The following is a 12,217-nucleotide window of genomic DNA, read 5'->3' as shown; positions in this document are numbered from 1 at the left end:
GCAACATCGTCTCGCGCCTCCCCGTCAAGGACGCCGCGCGCACCGCTGCGCTCTCCTCGCGCTGGCGCCCCGTCTGGCTGTCGGCGCCGCTCACCCTTGTCGACAGCCACCTGCTTCCGGACTGCGGCGCGGGAGGGCCGTACGCCATGGGCGCCCCCTCCCCGCGCGCCGTCACCGCGGCGGTGTCCCGGGTCCTCGCGGCGCACCCGGGGCCCTTCCACTGCGTCCACTCACCCGCACCACCATGAACGAGCACCGGGGCGAGATGGCGCGCTGGCTCGACGTCCTCGCCGCCAAGGGCGTCAAAGAACTCATCTTTGTCAACCGCCCCTGGCCGGTCGACCTGCGCCTCCCCGCCACGCTCTTCAGCTGCGCCTCCCTCACCCGCCTCTACCTCGGAGTCTGGAGGCTCCCGGACACCGCCGCCGTGCCGCGCCGCGCCACCTTCCCCAACCTCCTGGAGCTCGGCCTCTGCTTCACTGTCATGGAGGACCGGGACCTCGCCTTCATCCTCGAAAGAAGCCCTGTTCTCGAGACTCTCGTCATCACGGGAAGCCAGACTGGAGTGCGCCTCCGCCTGGTCAGTCACAGCCTGCGGTGCCTGCTGCTGGGCCTTACCTACTTGGAGGACATCGATGTGGTGGATGCCCCTCGCCTGGAGAGGCTCATTCAGTGGACAAATTTTGGCGAGCACAGCAGCAGTAAGGGTATGCTGCGCCCCTCCATGATCAAGATTGGCCATGCACCCAAACTGCGTATGCTGGGATACCATGAGCCAGGAGATAGTGACATCGAGATTACCAAAACTGTCACTGTGGTATGTACTTAATTAGGCAGCACACTAGCTACACATGTCATAAACTCATGTTGATCTCAATTAGTTTCTATTTTGGGTGCATTGCAGGCTGGCACCAAGGAGAAAATTGTCCCCAGTGTCAATATCTTGGCCATAGAGGTGCAATTTGGAGTGCGCAGTGCTCTCAAGAAAGTGCCTGGCTACCTCAGAAGTTTCCCAAATCTCCAGACGCTCCATGTCCAGGTAAAATCTCTTTTCTCTTACAGTAGATAAAAGGTAAATTTGGTTTAACTTAACTCCACTTGCAGATTTGCTGCATTGGGCATTTTGCATTACCAGTGCTTGTATATCTGACATGGACAAAAACCCTGAATAGGATTATAGTAATTGCTGCTGCATGATATATCCTCAGTTATATATTTATGCACCCATTTCATTTCCAGTCCAAGAGAGCTGAAGAGCCCACTGGCAAGGTCAATCTCAAGTTCTTGCAGGAGGGCGGTCCCATCAAATGTGTCGTGCAGATGCTGAAGAAGGTGTTCTTCTATGAGTTCCAAGGGTCGAAGAATGAGGTTGCTTTCCTCAAGTTCATCGCAGAGAGAGCTCGGGTGCTGGAGAAGATGGTGGTTGTGGTGGCAAGTGAATGTTTCTCATCGGGGGCTAATGTGAATGTCAAACTGAAGCCCCTGATAAGTGCAAACTGGATTAGTCAAGCTTGTAAACTTCAGCTCTTCAAGAGCCCACGCACTCACGGGGGACCTCCGATTTTCTGCCAGCAACGAGCATCTGACCTTTCGTTTCCTGATCCTTTTGACCTCGTCTACTATCAAGAATCTCTGTAAGTGCTGAAGTTTAACTAGTGGCACCATGCCTAGCTTGTAGAAGACTACTTGCACCTAGACTTTTATCGGACTTGCAGCAGCTAATGGCTTGCATTTCATGGGATTTCTCCGGCACACTGTGGCATGCTTTCAGATATCTCTATTATGTCGTATAGTTTGTGCTAATTAAGTAATTATGTGGACTAGTAAACTGCAGGTGCTTTGCACGTCACTGATCAAGCAAGGCAACGTAAGAAAAATGTAGATCCAATTTAGAACTCAAATACCCGTAGTTACGTCAAACGAATCAGTATGCCCAAATTACTATGGTGCACAACGATATATTGTCGATGATATGTGGCACCAGATGTGTTGCCAAAGTTTCAAGTTAGTGCCGTTAGAAACACACTGTTCGCTTTGAGCAGATTTCACTGTTTCAGCACAACAATTTCATAGGTACAATTCCTTACATTTTTATAGGCCCTAAACTAGGTGGTGTTCAAAAAGAAATGGTATCTAATATTAATGAGGTGTGAAGCATGGACATAAAAAAACTAAGCATCGGCCTTCGCTTCACAAGTTTTTTTTTGTGTTCTAGATTTCCAAAATGACCCTGCCAAGGAATATCCAAAATAATTTTGTTTTTGAGTCGCCCGCATGTATCTTTCTGGATCACGAACAATGCTTACTAGTGGTTGGGGTGCCCCCTGGGGCACCTCCTCGCCGTGAAGTGGCGGCCCAATCCCGCCCAAATTGCCAGGCTTGAATTTCCTCGTCTTGGTTGTTTGTTTCTAGTCGACCCGTTCATGCTCGAGATCTGCAGTCCACCCACTTACCTACCTATACAGTGCTAGAAAACAGATGTGACCTGTTGCTGTTACATTCAGAATGAGGGCATGGGAACTTTATGCAATACAAAAATTGTTCTGCTACTGGTGTTCCAAACACAGGAGCAAGACTGTGGGTCATAAGCACAGCTAGTCCTGCTCCTAACTATGATGCACAAAATAACTCAATGAGCCAGCTAGCATTGCATACTCTGATGACAATTGAATTGACACACTATATTGTTGGAAGTGTATGTATACCATGGATGCATGCATTAAACCGTAGTCTTTTAACAACCGTAAATCGCCGCCCACGTAGAAATAATATCTCAGCCCCAAGAGCATGCCAAGGCAACAGAGATGTACAGACTAAAAACCATGAGACGAGAAGGGGGGAAATTGAATGGCAAAACTTCATGCTGGATTAGTTCTTCAAGGTAGATGAATCAAATTCAACTGAACTTTCTTTCATCCACTGCAACACTAGGTTTCCAAGTATTACATTCATCTTTCGTCTTTGAACCGTTTTATTTTTTCAGTTTAAGTCTGTTCATGCTACATCATGTTTGTTAGGTATCTTTACATATAGTATTTTTCTGAACCAAATTATAGTTAGTCGTCTGACCGGTGTTCCAAAGCACCATATTCAGGCCTCAAATTCAAATTTTGTGATGTGATGGACTCGCTATGGGAACTATCATTGTTCGATGATTAGTCTGCTTCGCAGTACCCTGGATTCTGTACAACTTGATAATTAATTTATTGATTGTACAACCACTATTTTTGTTGTTAGGTTCTCGCTATCGAATCGTGCATCCTAGAGAAAGGAGAATGTACTCCTACATGGAGAGAAACATTTGACGTGGCAGTGTAAACTCTGAAGTACGAACAGTGGTAAAAGAATGGTGTGGGCTGCGACTGCTCAGGGCCAGTGTATCATGCCAAACTCTCCACCTACATCATCCAAGTTTTCAAAAACCGTCCTGGAACTAATCAATTTACATTCTTACAGTTGCAAAGTAGTTTCTCACAAAATCCCGTTTTGATCTCCTTTAGGTTCACTGATTTCTAGTGCCATGTCCATTTAAAAGAGTTCTTGAAAGGTCATAGACAAATGGTAATCAACAATAACTACTTCAAAAAGACCTTACACGTGGAGTGATCAACGCAAAATTCATATCATGCAACTAAGTAGAGACAGAGCCAAGACAAATAATCTGGTACGATGTGACTGAGTTCGAATACTACATGAGACCGAGAATTATCAAACAAGCCACAGATGGCACAAAAGACATTTTTTTCACAAAACCACAAAACAAAGAGAAATGCCAGACAAAATATTCTCGCCTTTTGGAAGCCAAGACGATGGCAATAAGGCTAATCTTACAGAGTGGCTTGCCCAAGAGTACTGAAAAGTAGGTTCCCTTCTTTTGACCGCCCGTCAAATCCTCCAAAAAGAATGTGCCTGACATTGTTCAGTTTCTCAGGAGAACAGAGATTTCCAATCCTTGCCAGCAACATCCAAGAATGAAAGCACCACAAAGCTGACTACAAAAGTATTGAATGTTTACTTCCAGCATTGTTGAGAAAATCGTTAACTTGTAGCTACTCGGTTACATGTGCATCTTAACTATGTGGGGTGTGGACCTGCAATATTAACAAGGTTAAGCTGGGAAAATCAATACCTTTAAATATATTTTTTTGTTACACAACATAATCCTCTAGATCAAAAATCTCCTAGCGTCCATGATACACCTTTCTTAACTCAACCTACAAAACAAGTAACATTATTATATTTTGACAAACACAGCTATTGGTAGGTAGTTGAAAGCATAGCAGCGAAAAGAACTGGGAGAACCTTTAAAGGGCCAGACAAATCAGAGAATCGACGCCGGCCCGTTCATCCACCAAGAGACATAGCTCGACGCACGTCGTGCAGGCCGTTAAAAGGCCGAGAGGCACACACGTCCTGCTGCAAATCCTGAGATGTGCCGTGTCACTGTTGAGTGTTGACAGGCACCGCCAACAGTTTTAAACACTTGTTGGGTGCGTCCGTACGTGCGATCCGCAGCTGGATAAGATTGGAGGACGGCGTGGGCTCCGCTCCGGTGCTACCACCCACCAACACACACGCTGACAGCCTGACACGACACGCCCTGCTCTGCATCTCCATTCTCCAGAACGCTGCTGCCAACCTGCGCGCGCGCAGAGATCAGCAGGCAGGGGTGGGGCACCACACGGGCACGCGCCGCAGAAGATCATCGCCCAGGCTGCTTTGGATTGGATAAGCACGGCCCTACCTATCCACCCACCCGCCCGTCTATCCACGTCCATCCATGTTCTAATTATGGCTCTCATTACGGCCAGCACGTTGTTGGCCTCTTTGTTTAGTTCGGTCATTCTACTATCTTGCTTAGTACTAGTAGTACTAGTAGTAGTAGTAGTAGATAGATAACCTATCTTTGCTCCTGTGCTCATAGCCTCAGGGCACGTGGGGTGCAATGTTAAACCGGATTTTGGTTCCATGATGGTTTACTTTTGTGGCACCCTTGCTCATCACGTTTGTCTTCACCGTGGGTCACTTTTTTCCACTCAGAAAAACATAAGGCCATATATTATCTGAACCCAACCTTTGTAAATACATTCTTACAAGATAAATATGGAGAAATCATCAATGTAGGCCGTGCCAAAGGATTTTCATTCTCATTACCGCCAATGCGCCAATTCGAGGTTGGATGGTTAGAAGGGTGGTTGTAGTCCAAGTCCATCAGATTTCAAACTCCAGGTTTGATATATGTGTGTCTCATAAAGACGGAACATTCATTCAGTGGGAGACGACATTCCTGTCGACACCGAGGCGCATGTGGTCACTTCGTCAATTTCAATATCCAATCCGCCGGCTCAGTCTTCTGGAGATGCTCATAGTGGTAGGGTGTTTATAGGGTTGAGTGTTTGCGTGTTAAGCGTCTGAGTTTGTACTATGTTTCTCAAAAAAAAAAAATCAACAATACAACTATGAAACAATCAAACCTGAATGAATAAAATGTTGAATTGAATAGTGCCCGTCTATATTGAGGTTTATTACTCATTTTTGTACTTGTTGTTTTATTTTGAAATTACTTCTTCAATTGAGAAAAAGAAAAATGATAATAATAAGAATTCACTTATTCCATCTGGAAGGATACCCATCCTTATAACTATCCATGACTACCTTTGTCTCTCTAGCATGACTACATGATAAAATATGGAGAAAGTAGGTGAAATGGCCGATACTAATGGTATTCTTGATTGGTTTAGTAGGTGTTTTACCCAACTAAAAATGAATTGAAGTATTGATTGTGTGACGTAAATGCCCTTATGCCCAGGCCCTAATCTACCCTCTCCCCGAGGAGGAGTATGCGCTTCTAAAACATCTTTGATATTGTGCCCAATTCTGAAATTAGTTCGATACATGTGAGCAATATCGTGAGCCACAAACTTTGTGTCTGTGGATGGAATCCCCGAGAAGAGTTAGAATAGCAGTTCACACTCCTTGAGCGGTACCAACTAAATGATTACTCGGATCAGGGTTTTCGACATAAAGATTCCACTAACCCGTCAAAAGGGGTCGATCCCAACCCATGGGGATAGGGTAATACATCTAACTCGAATAACCTACAAGACCGGACACCTGATCCAAGGTTCCTCCACCCTCATGTCGCCACAGTGCTCGGCGGAGGGCAAAAGAACTAGTGCCATCAGCGACCAATGGTAGCTTCCTAATCATCTCTCTACGGTTGTGCTAGGAAAAAACATTTAATGTAAAACACGTAGCCATCGTAGGTGTCTTTGTTAGATGGTCTTTCCAAGTTAACTGTAGAAGTGGCTTATTAGTTCAGCTTCCTAATCGTGTCTTTGTTAGATGGTCTCCAACCTTATAGTTTCAACGTTTTATTGAAGCAGCCAATTCATGATCTACAAACTCCCCTCATCAACTCACATATGTCATTTTTTGCGCAGTTATGGAAGCTTAAGTTATTGCTCAAAATCAAAAATGATTTTGGTATTTATTTCTAGGGTTACGTCTCGTGAAAGCTGATTCGGGAACTAAACCTGTGTTGTACCGATGGATGAAACGAAACTTTCCACATGATTATTTGTTTTATACACATTGGAGAAACATTGTTTCTGATTGTGAACCTTTAGTATATATTGCACATGTAATAATTTACCGCCTAAAATATGGGAGGATGGCCCTCCTATGTTTATCAAATTCATCATAACTGGTGTTTGACTGTAATTCTATTTAAACATACATGATTCTATATACTAGGGCCACGATGATTTGGGTTGGGCCATTCGCCTTAGTTATTTGACCGGAACTAGAGTGGATCTCGCACACCTCCTGTGCGGGCAGCCCCAACATTTGTCTATGCTTCAACAAGTTTCTGGGTTGATCTGTCACTAAATTACACTATACATAGCAGCTTGTTGAATTACTTGATTGTGTTATAGTAGTGTTATTTTTTGTATTATTCAACCCAACTAAGGTTATCTTTAGGCATGCTTGGTTGTGGTTGATGCGGGGAATCAATGGAAGCGTGGTTGATGGAGCAAGTATTTCAAGCCTTGTGTTGGATTTCTTTGTGTATACTAGCTTGGGCACATTCGTTAGGCCACTACATGATAATTTGTTTTATTAATAGTTCGATAGGTTGAGGAAATTCTAGATTTTAAGTTGAGCAATGGACTTTGTGGAATCATCTTGTTCGGGAGACCACGGGGACAATAACTTCTTGTATTGCAATAATGTTTGTTTGTACCAATAAACAATGTAAGAAAGGTTTCCAAATTCTAGATACCACTGTGTGATCCTTTGATTCTATTGCTATTGATAGATCTCTAAGGTAACATACGGTTGTGACAATTACAATACTATGATTCGTGATCTTACTATGGTGTTTCAATCTGATTTAGGGATTATGACAAGCTTAGATGTAAAGTTAAGAACAACACAACGGTTAGGAACAACATAACATACACTAAAATCAATTAATATATCTAGAAACTTAATTTTATGCATAAGTAGGGGTAACTTCCACGTGTCCATTCCCTTTCGGTTGTACCACTCTTACGTAACTCATTTTATCAATGCACACTAAAGGCTACCCACACATTACATCTAAACTTCTTTAACTCTTAGGATATGTACAATGTTGATGCCTTATGTGTGACACGTAGGATAAAAGCTAAGGTGGAAGAAAGAGAAATATAAAAGATGAAAAGACAACATGTTAGCAACTATCTCTCTGACCACACATCTAGAAATATATGTACAATAAGCTAAGAAATTTTATTGTCATCATATTACTTACTTTGCTAAACTAAGATAAAACGATCTTATCAACCATTATGCACACCCTTATCCATTTAGCACATTCCTAATCGTCGTCGCTATCCAAACACAGAACCCCACAAAGCATTACCAAAGCCAAAGACATTGACTTCTCAGACCGCCCTTTATCCAAACCCATTGCAAATGCGCCGTCAGAGTCGTAGTTATCCAGGCACCATCCTACGGTCGTTGTTTACCCTGCGTCATCCAACGGCGGAGATAATTCGAGGAACAATTGCCAGGACAAGCGGGGAGACGGCGTGCGGTCATGTGCCTCTCCCCCATCCTATATGTCCTCCCCTGCCGCCGGCGAAGCGGCCGGTGGCTGCCTGAGATGAACGCGCGCGCGCGATTTTCTAGCAGCAGCTTCTTGCCACGCCGGCGTAGATAAGCTCGAGCTGCCGTGGCATTCTCGTAGTCATAGAGGCCCTACCCTTCCGCCGCTTTTCCTGCTTCCACAGCTGGATTTCGCTTTCGACTCTTGCTTACAGCGGCGTTTAAGCGGCGGCGGCGGTGGTGCTTTTCTAGTTGGTAGTGGCGCCTAGCTGCCGGCGGTGGTGATCTGGGAATGGGGAACGCGAGCGCCAGGGAAGTGGGGAACGGCTATGCGGCGTCGTCGCTGGAGCAGGTGCCCCCCGGCCGCGGGAGCTCGGCGGAGGCCGCCGCCCCGCCGGACGCCGTGATGCGGGAGCTTCCTCCTCCGGTTCCCTACGTCTTCGCGCCTCAGGTGACGATTTCTTGCCTGAAATGGCAAAAAAGGAAACCCTCATCTCGTGTTCTTGATGTACTTTCTTTTTGTTGACAAAAAGAAGAAATTGCTCTTCTGTCTTTGGTTAGTGTGATTCTCCTAGGCGTGCAGTTCTTGTTAACAGTTTGTGCTTGATTGTTTCTTTCTCCTTGGTGATCAAAAGGTGTTGCTCGCAACGGAGTTGCTTGTTCATGTTGGGTTCTCTTCTTGATTGGTTTAGCAATTGTTGGTTGCGATGTGAGTTCAGGTGAAACCTGCAAATTCTCCTGTGAAGTCTCATCTGTTGCATCAGTCGTTATAGATTAGTTCCATCCGGTGTTAAAAACTTGAAATAGCAACTTCTTTTGCCTTCAACTTTAGGAGTTAGGCCATAGCAGATAACTCGATCTGCAGCTGAACTACAGCTACAGCTTGTAGATATTTCTAATATGATCAAAGGATGGGTTCTTGTTTAGGACATAGCTACAGCTTGCCTATATGAAAGGAAAAAAGCTTTGGTAAAGACGAGTTGGTAGATTTGGTTGACCAGCTGGTTTCTGCCAACGGGTTTAGCAGTTCCGTGTCTGGGATCTGGTTCGGTTCTGTGGGCAAGTTGCTGCTGCTTTATCAAATGGAGCATAAAATTTAATTTCTAGATAAATATCTTTAATTTCCCCTCGGTGATTACGCGGCATCTTGACAAAACGTGAGTACCTGATCTTATTTTGTGGGCAGTTGGTCTTGCTGTGTAAAATATACCATGTGCTAAGCGGTTGGCACAACATCCTAGAACAAATTCTTTACTCCCACTACTAGGGTAGTCCCCATCCAAGATAAGTATGTGGGGCATCATGATCAAATGTGGTACACAATTGCAACTTTATTCATTACTATCCTCCATTCCAAAATAATTGAAGTTCTAGGTTATAGTATATTTTATGGTAAATCTAATGGAACTAAATTGATGTTTAAGATGTAGATATTTTTTATAAACTAGTTTAAGCTTAAATTAGTTTGACTTAGGACAATCCTAGAACTTCAATCATTTTGGAACGGAGTGAGTAGTATTCAAATGTAATGAGTCGTGCAGCAGTACATAGTATTTTGAACTGAAATCTGCAGCATGTGCTAGGGGCACATAACTCACATGGCTTGTATGTCATTGTTGTGTTATGATGATTTACGGTGATACTTCTGTTTTTCATTCACTTCAAGATCTACTAAATGTTCTTTGATCTAGCAATGGTACATACTCCTGAAAAACTTAGCATCTGGCTATAGCAAGCTGTTGTATAGTACTGTAATCCTTTTGCTTATGATCGCCTTGCTTTTGGCTTGATCAGACTTTTATCTGTATATGATAGTAAGTACAGGTAAAATTTCGATTACCCTGTAGTTCATTGCCGAGATTGATGGTGAGCAACGGATTTCCTACTGGTGCGTTAAACTTGGTTATCTGCTTTCAGCTCCCTTTCTCTCTGTAATACAATGTTATTTTCATTCAAGTAATTGAAACAGAAGACCCCGGTTCGAAGGAAAAAAGCCTCAAGTTAATGTGTATATAAGTGGCAGCTAGTGTTGTTTCTTTTCCTTTTAGAATGCACATACCAAAGCATCTGGTCTCGACATGTTTAAGTTTATTCTTGCTGAATTCATTTTGACCTATGAAAAACCATGTGTGTTATTGACCTTTTAGTTCCTGTAAATCTGTAATACTGCAAGGTATCTGCATGGGGCTTGTGCTTCAGGTTACTCTATAGTCCGTGTGCCGTGACATGTTGGAATTACCTTTGGACATCTTTTATAATAGGATGTTGTTAACTCATATTTGCTTGGTTCAAGAAACATGTAAACATTATTGTTAGTCATGCAGTCCTGCTTGCACTGAAAGTTAAGTGCACCTTGCAGGTCCCAGTAGCTCCACTTCAGATACCAACTGAATTTTCTCCTGTTTTTAGCCATTCATGGGTTAATGGCTCAGATCAATCCACCAACAGTAACCCCCCAGAGAAGGGAATTCCAACTTTGATTACATGGAGTCAAGGAGGAAATGAGGTGTTTGTGGAAGGATCATGGGATAACTGGACTTCAAGGTTTACTTTTTACCCAATCTATTTTTCCAATGTCTTATCTGTAAATGATATGTTAAAATACCAAAATCCATATGACCACTTTCAGGAGGGTGTTAGAGAGGTCTGGGAAAGATCACGCTGTATTGTTGGTTCTGCCATCTGGAATATATCATTACAGGATCATTGTTGACGGGGAGCCAAGATATGTCTCTGAACAACCTCATGTGACTGACGAGAGAGGGCAGGTGGCCAACCTCCTCGATGTCCATGTCAGTAAGGATTACATATGTCTACTTCGGCAATTAAACCCGTGAACACCCTCTGAAGCTAATGTGTCATTTTGCTCTGACCTTCTCTAAACGAAATTCCAGAATTCAGGATCCTGATATTATCTGCAAAATTTCTATTTTCAATAGGAGTATGTTCCAGAGAGCCTTGATAGTGTGGCGGAGTTCGACGCGCCTCCATCGCCTGAACATAGCTACGACCTGCAGTTCCCAGCTGACGAGGAGTTTGCCAAGGAGCCACCGACCCTTCCGCCTCAGCTTCTCATGTCAGTCCTTGGCGGCACCGACAGCTCTGACGAACACGCTCTGAAGCTGAAGCCTCAGCATGTGGTCCTCAACCACCTGTTCATCGAGAAAGGATGGGGGTCGCAGTCCCTGCTCGCCCTCGGGGTCACCCACCGGTTCCAATCGAAGTACGTGAACTTCGTGCTCTACAAGCCGCTGCCGAGGAGGTGACAACGCGGCCGATGGAGCATGAGTAAAGCAGTGGCGGCTGACGGGCTGAGTAGGACTGATGGGAGTGAATAAGTGAGTGTTAGCTGGCAGTGTACATAAGGGGAATGCAGGAGCCCTTGTTCTTTGATGCTGCTCCTGCACCTCTATCTAGGTTGTGCCTCTTATTTCATTTCTTTCTTTCTTCAATAAAATGTTCTTGTAGGATGAGGTTTGAACAGACTGAACTCTTAAAAAAATGAAACAAGGGAGTGTTTGGAAAATGTCTTGTCTTGTTTTGTGATCTGTGATCTGAGTAAACGGAACCGGCAATTGCCAGAATGTAATTGTTGCATGTGTTGGGATACACCGCTTGTTTTCCCTTTTAATCTCTAATAACTTCTGAATGAACTGGTAGATGCAAGTAGGGAAATTTTGTCAAAAAGGACCACCTGCCTCAATTTAATGTCAAAAAGGACCACCTGTGAACGGAAATGCCAAAAATGCCGTGGCGGCAGCACGGCCAGGCGACGCGTGGCGCCTGCCGCCGGAGCCGGTGGCGGCAGGACCTGCCGCCGTCAGCCGTGGCGGCATGTCCGCCTCCGTGAGCCGGCCGTCGACGGACGGACGCCGACGTCGCCCTGCCGCCGTAGCTGCCGGCGGCACGCTGAGCTGGCAGCCTGCCGCCGCGACCGGTGGCGGCATGTGCTGCTCCCGACAGCTCTGCACAGCGCGTTGACGGCGCGGATTCCGACGTTGATGGCTCTGATTCCCACGCAAACTTTGTCACATTCGAGTTGTCTCTGATTCTGAGGCTGTTTGCTCCGGTTTGAGTCTATTTGGCACTAGTTTTTGCACTTTCAGCTCTATTAGGGTGTGTT

The 12,217-nt window shown here is 44.8% G+C and overlaps 2 protein-coding genes across 2 annotated transcripts; both read left to right on the top strand.

The window, feature by feature from the left end:
• The first annotated feature begins 265 nt into the window (after positions 1-265).
• Positions 266-1,723, top strand: LOC124648753. Its single transcript, XM_047188462.1, has 3 exons — positions 266-817; positions 905-1,039; positions 1,240-1,723. Exons 1-3 carry the CDS (start codon positions 266-268, stop codon positions 1,636-1,638), a joined length of 1,086 nt encoding a protein of 361 aa, XP_047044418.1. The 3' UTR covers positions 1,639-1,723.
• Positions 1,724-8,089: 6,366 nt separating this feature from the next.
• LOC124707712 (SNF1-related protein kinase regulatory subunit beta-1-like) lies at positions 8,090-11,620 on the top strand. Its single transcript, XM_047239387.1, has 4 exons — positions 8,090-8,545; positions 10,454-10,638; positions 10,724-10,886; positions 11,034-11,620. The coding sequence occupies exons 1-4, from the start codon at positions 8,387-8,389 to the stop codon at positions 11,358-11,360; spliced, it is 834 nt and encodes a 277-aa protein (XP_047095343.1). The 5' UTR covers positions 8,090-8,386; the 3' UTR covers positions 11,361-11,620.
• Positions 11,621-12,217: the final 597 nt, after the last annotated feature.

This window comes from Lolium rigidum, chromosome 4 (assembly GCF_022539505.1).
Source record: "Lolium rigidum isolate FL_2022 chromosome 4, APGP_CSIRO_Lrig_0.1, whole genome shotgun sequence".
NCBI classification, from domain to species: domain Eukaryota; kingdom Viridiplantae; phylum Streptophyta; class Magnoliopsida; order Poales; family Poaceae; genus Lolium; species Lolium rigidum.
Note: the sequence above shows the minus strand (reverse complement) of the source record. Positions and strands in the feature narration are given on the sequence as shown.

What these genes read in the sequence shown, in the direction of transcription:
- LOC124707712 (XM_047239387.1), top strand. Translation starts at nt 8,387, where the DNA reads ATGGGGAACGCGAGCGCCAGGGAAGTGGGGAACGGCTATGCGGCGTCG. An exon ending in CCTACGTCTTCGCGCCTCAG is followed by an intron (nt 8,546 to 10,453) that starts GTGACGATTTCT and finishes TGCACCTTGCAG; the next exon opens with GTCCCAGTAGCTCCACTTCA. An exon ending in TGGGATAACTGGACTTCAAG is followed by an intron (nt 10,639 to 10,723) that starts GTTTACTTTTTA and finishes GACCACTTTCAG; the next exon opens with GAGGGTGTTAGAGAGGTCTG.
- LOC124648753 (XM_047188462.1), top strand. Translation starts at nt 266, where the DNA reads ATGGCGCGCTGGCTCGACGTCCTCGCCGCCAAGGGCGTCAAAGAACTC. An exon ending in TTACCAAAACTGTCACTGTG is followed by an intron (nt 818 to 904) that starts GTATGTACTTAA and finishes GGTGCATTGCAG; the next exon opens with GCTGGCACCAAGGAGAAAAT. An exon ending in TCCAGACGCTCCATGTCCAG is followed by an intron (nt 1,040 to 1,239) that starts GTAAAATCTCTT and finishes TTTCATTTCCAG; the next exon opens with TCCAAGAGAGCTGAAGAGCC.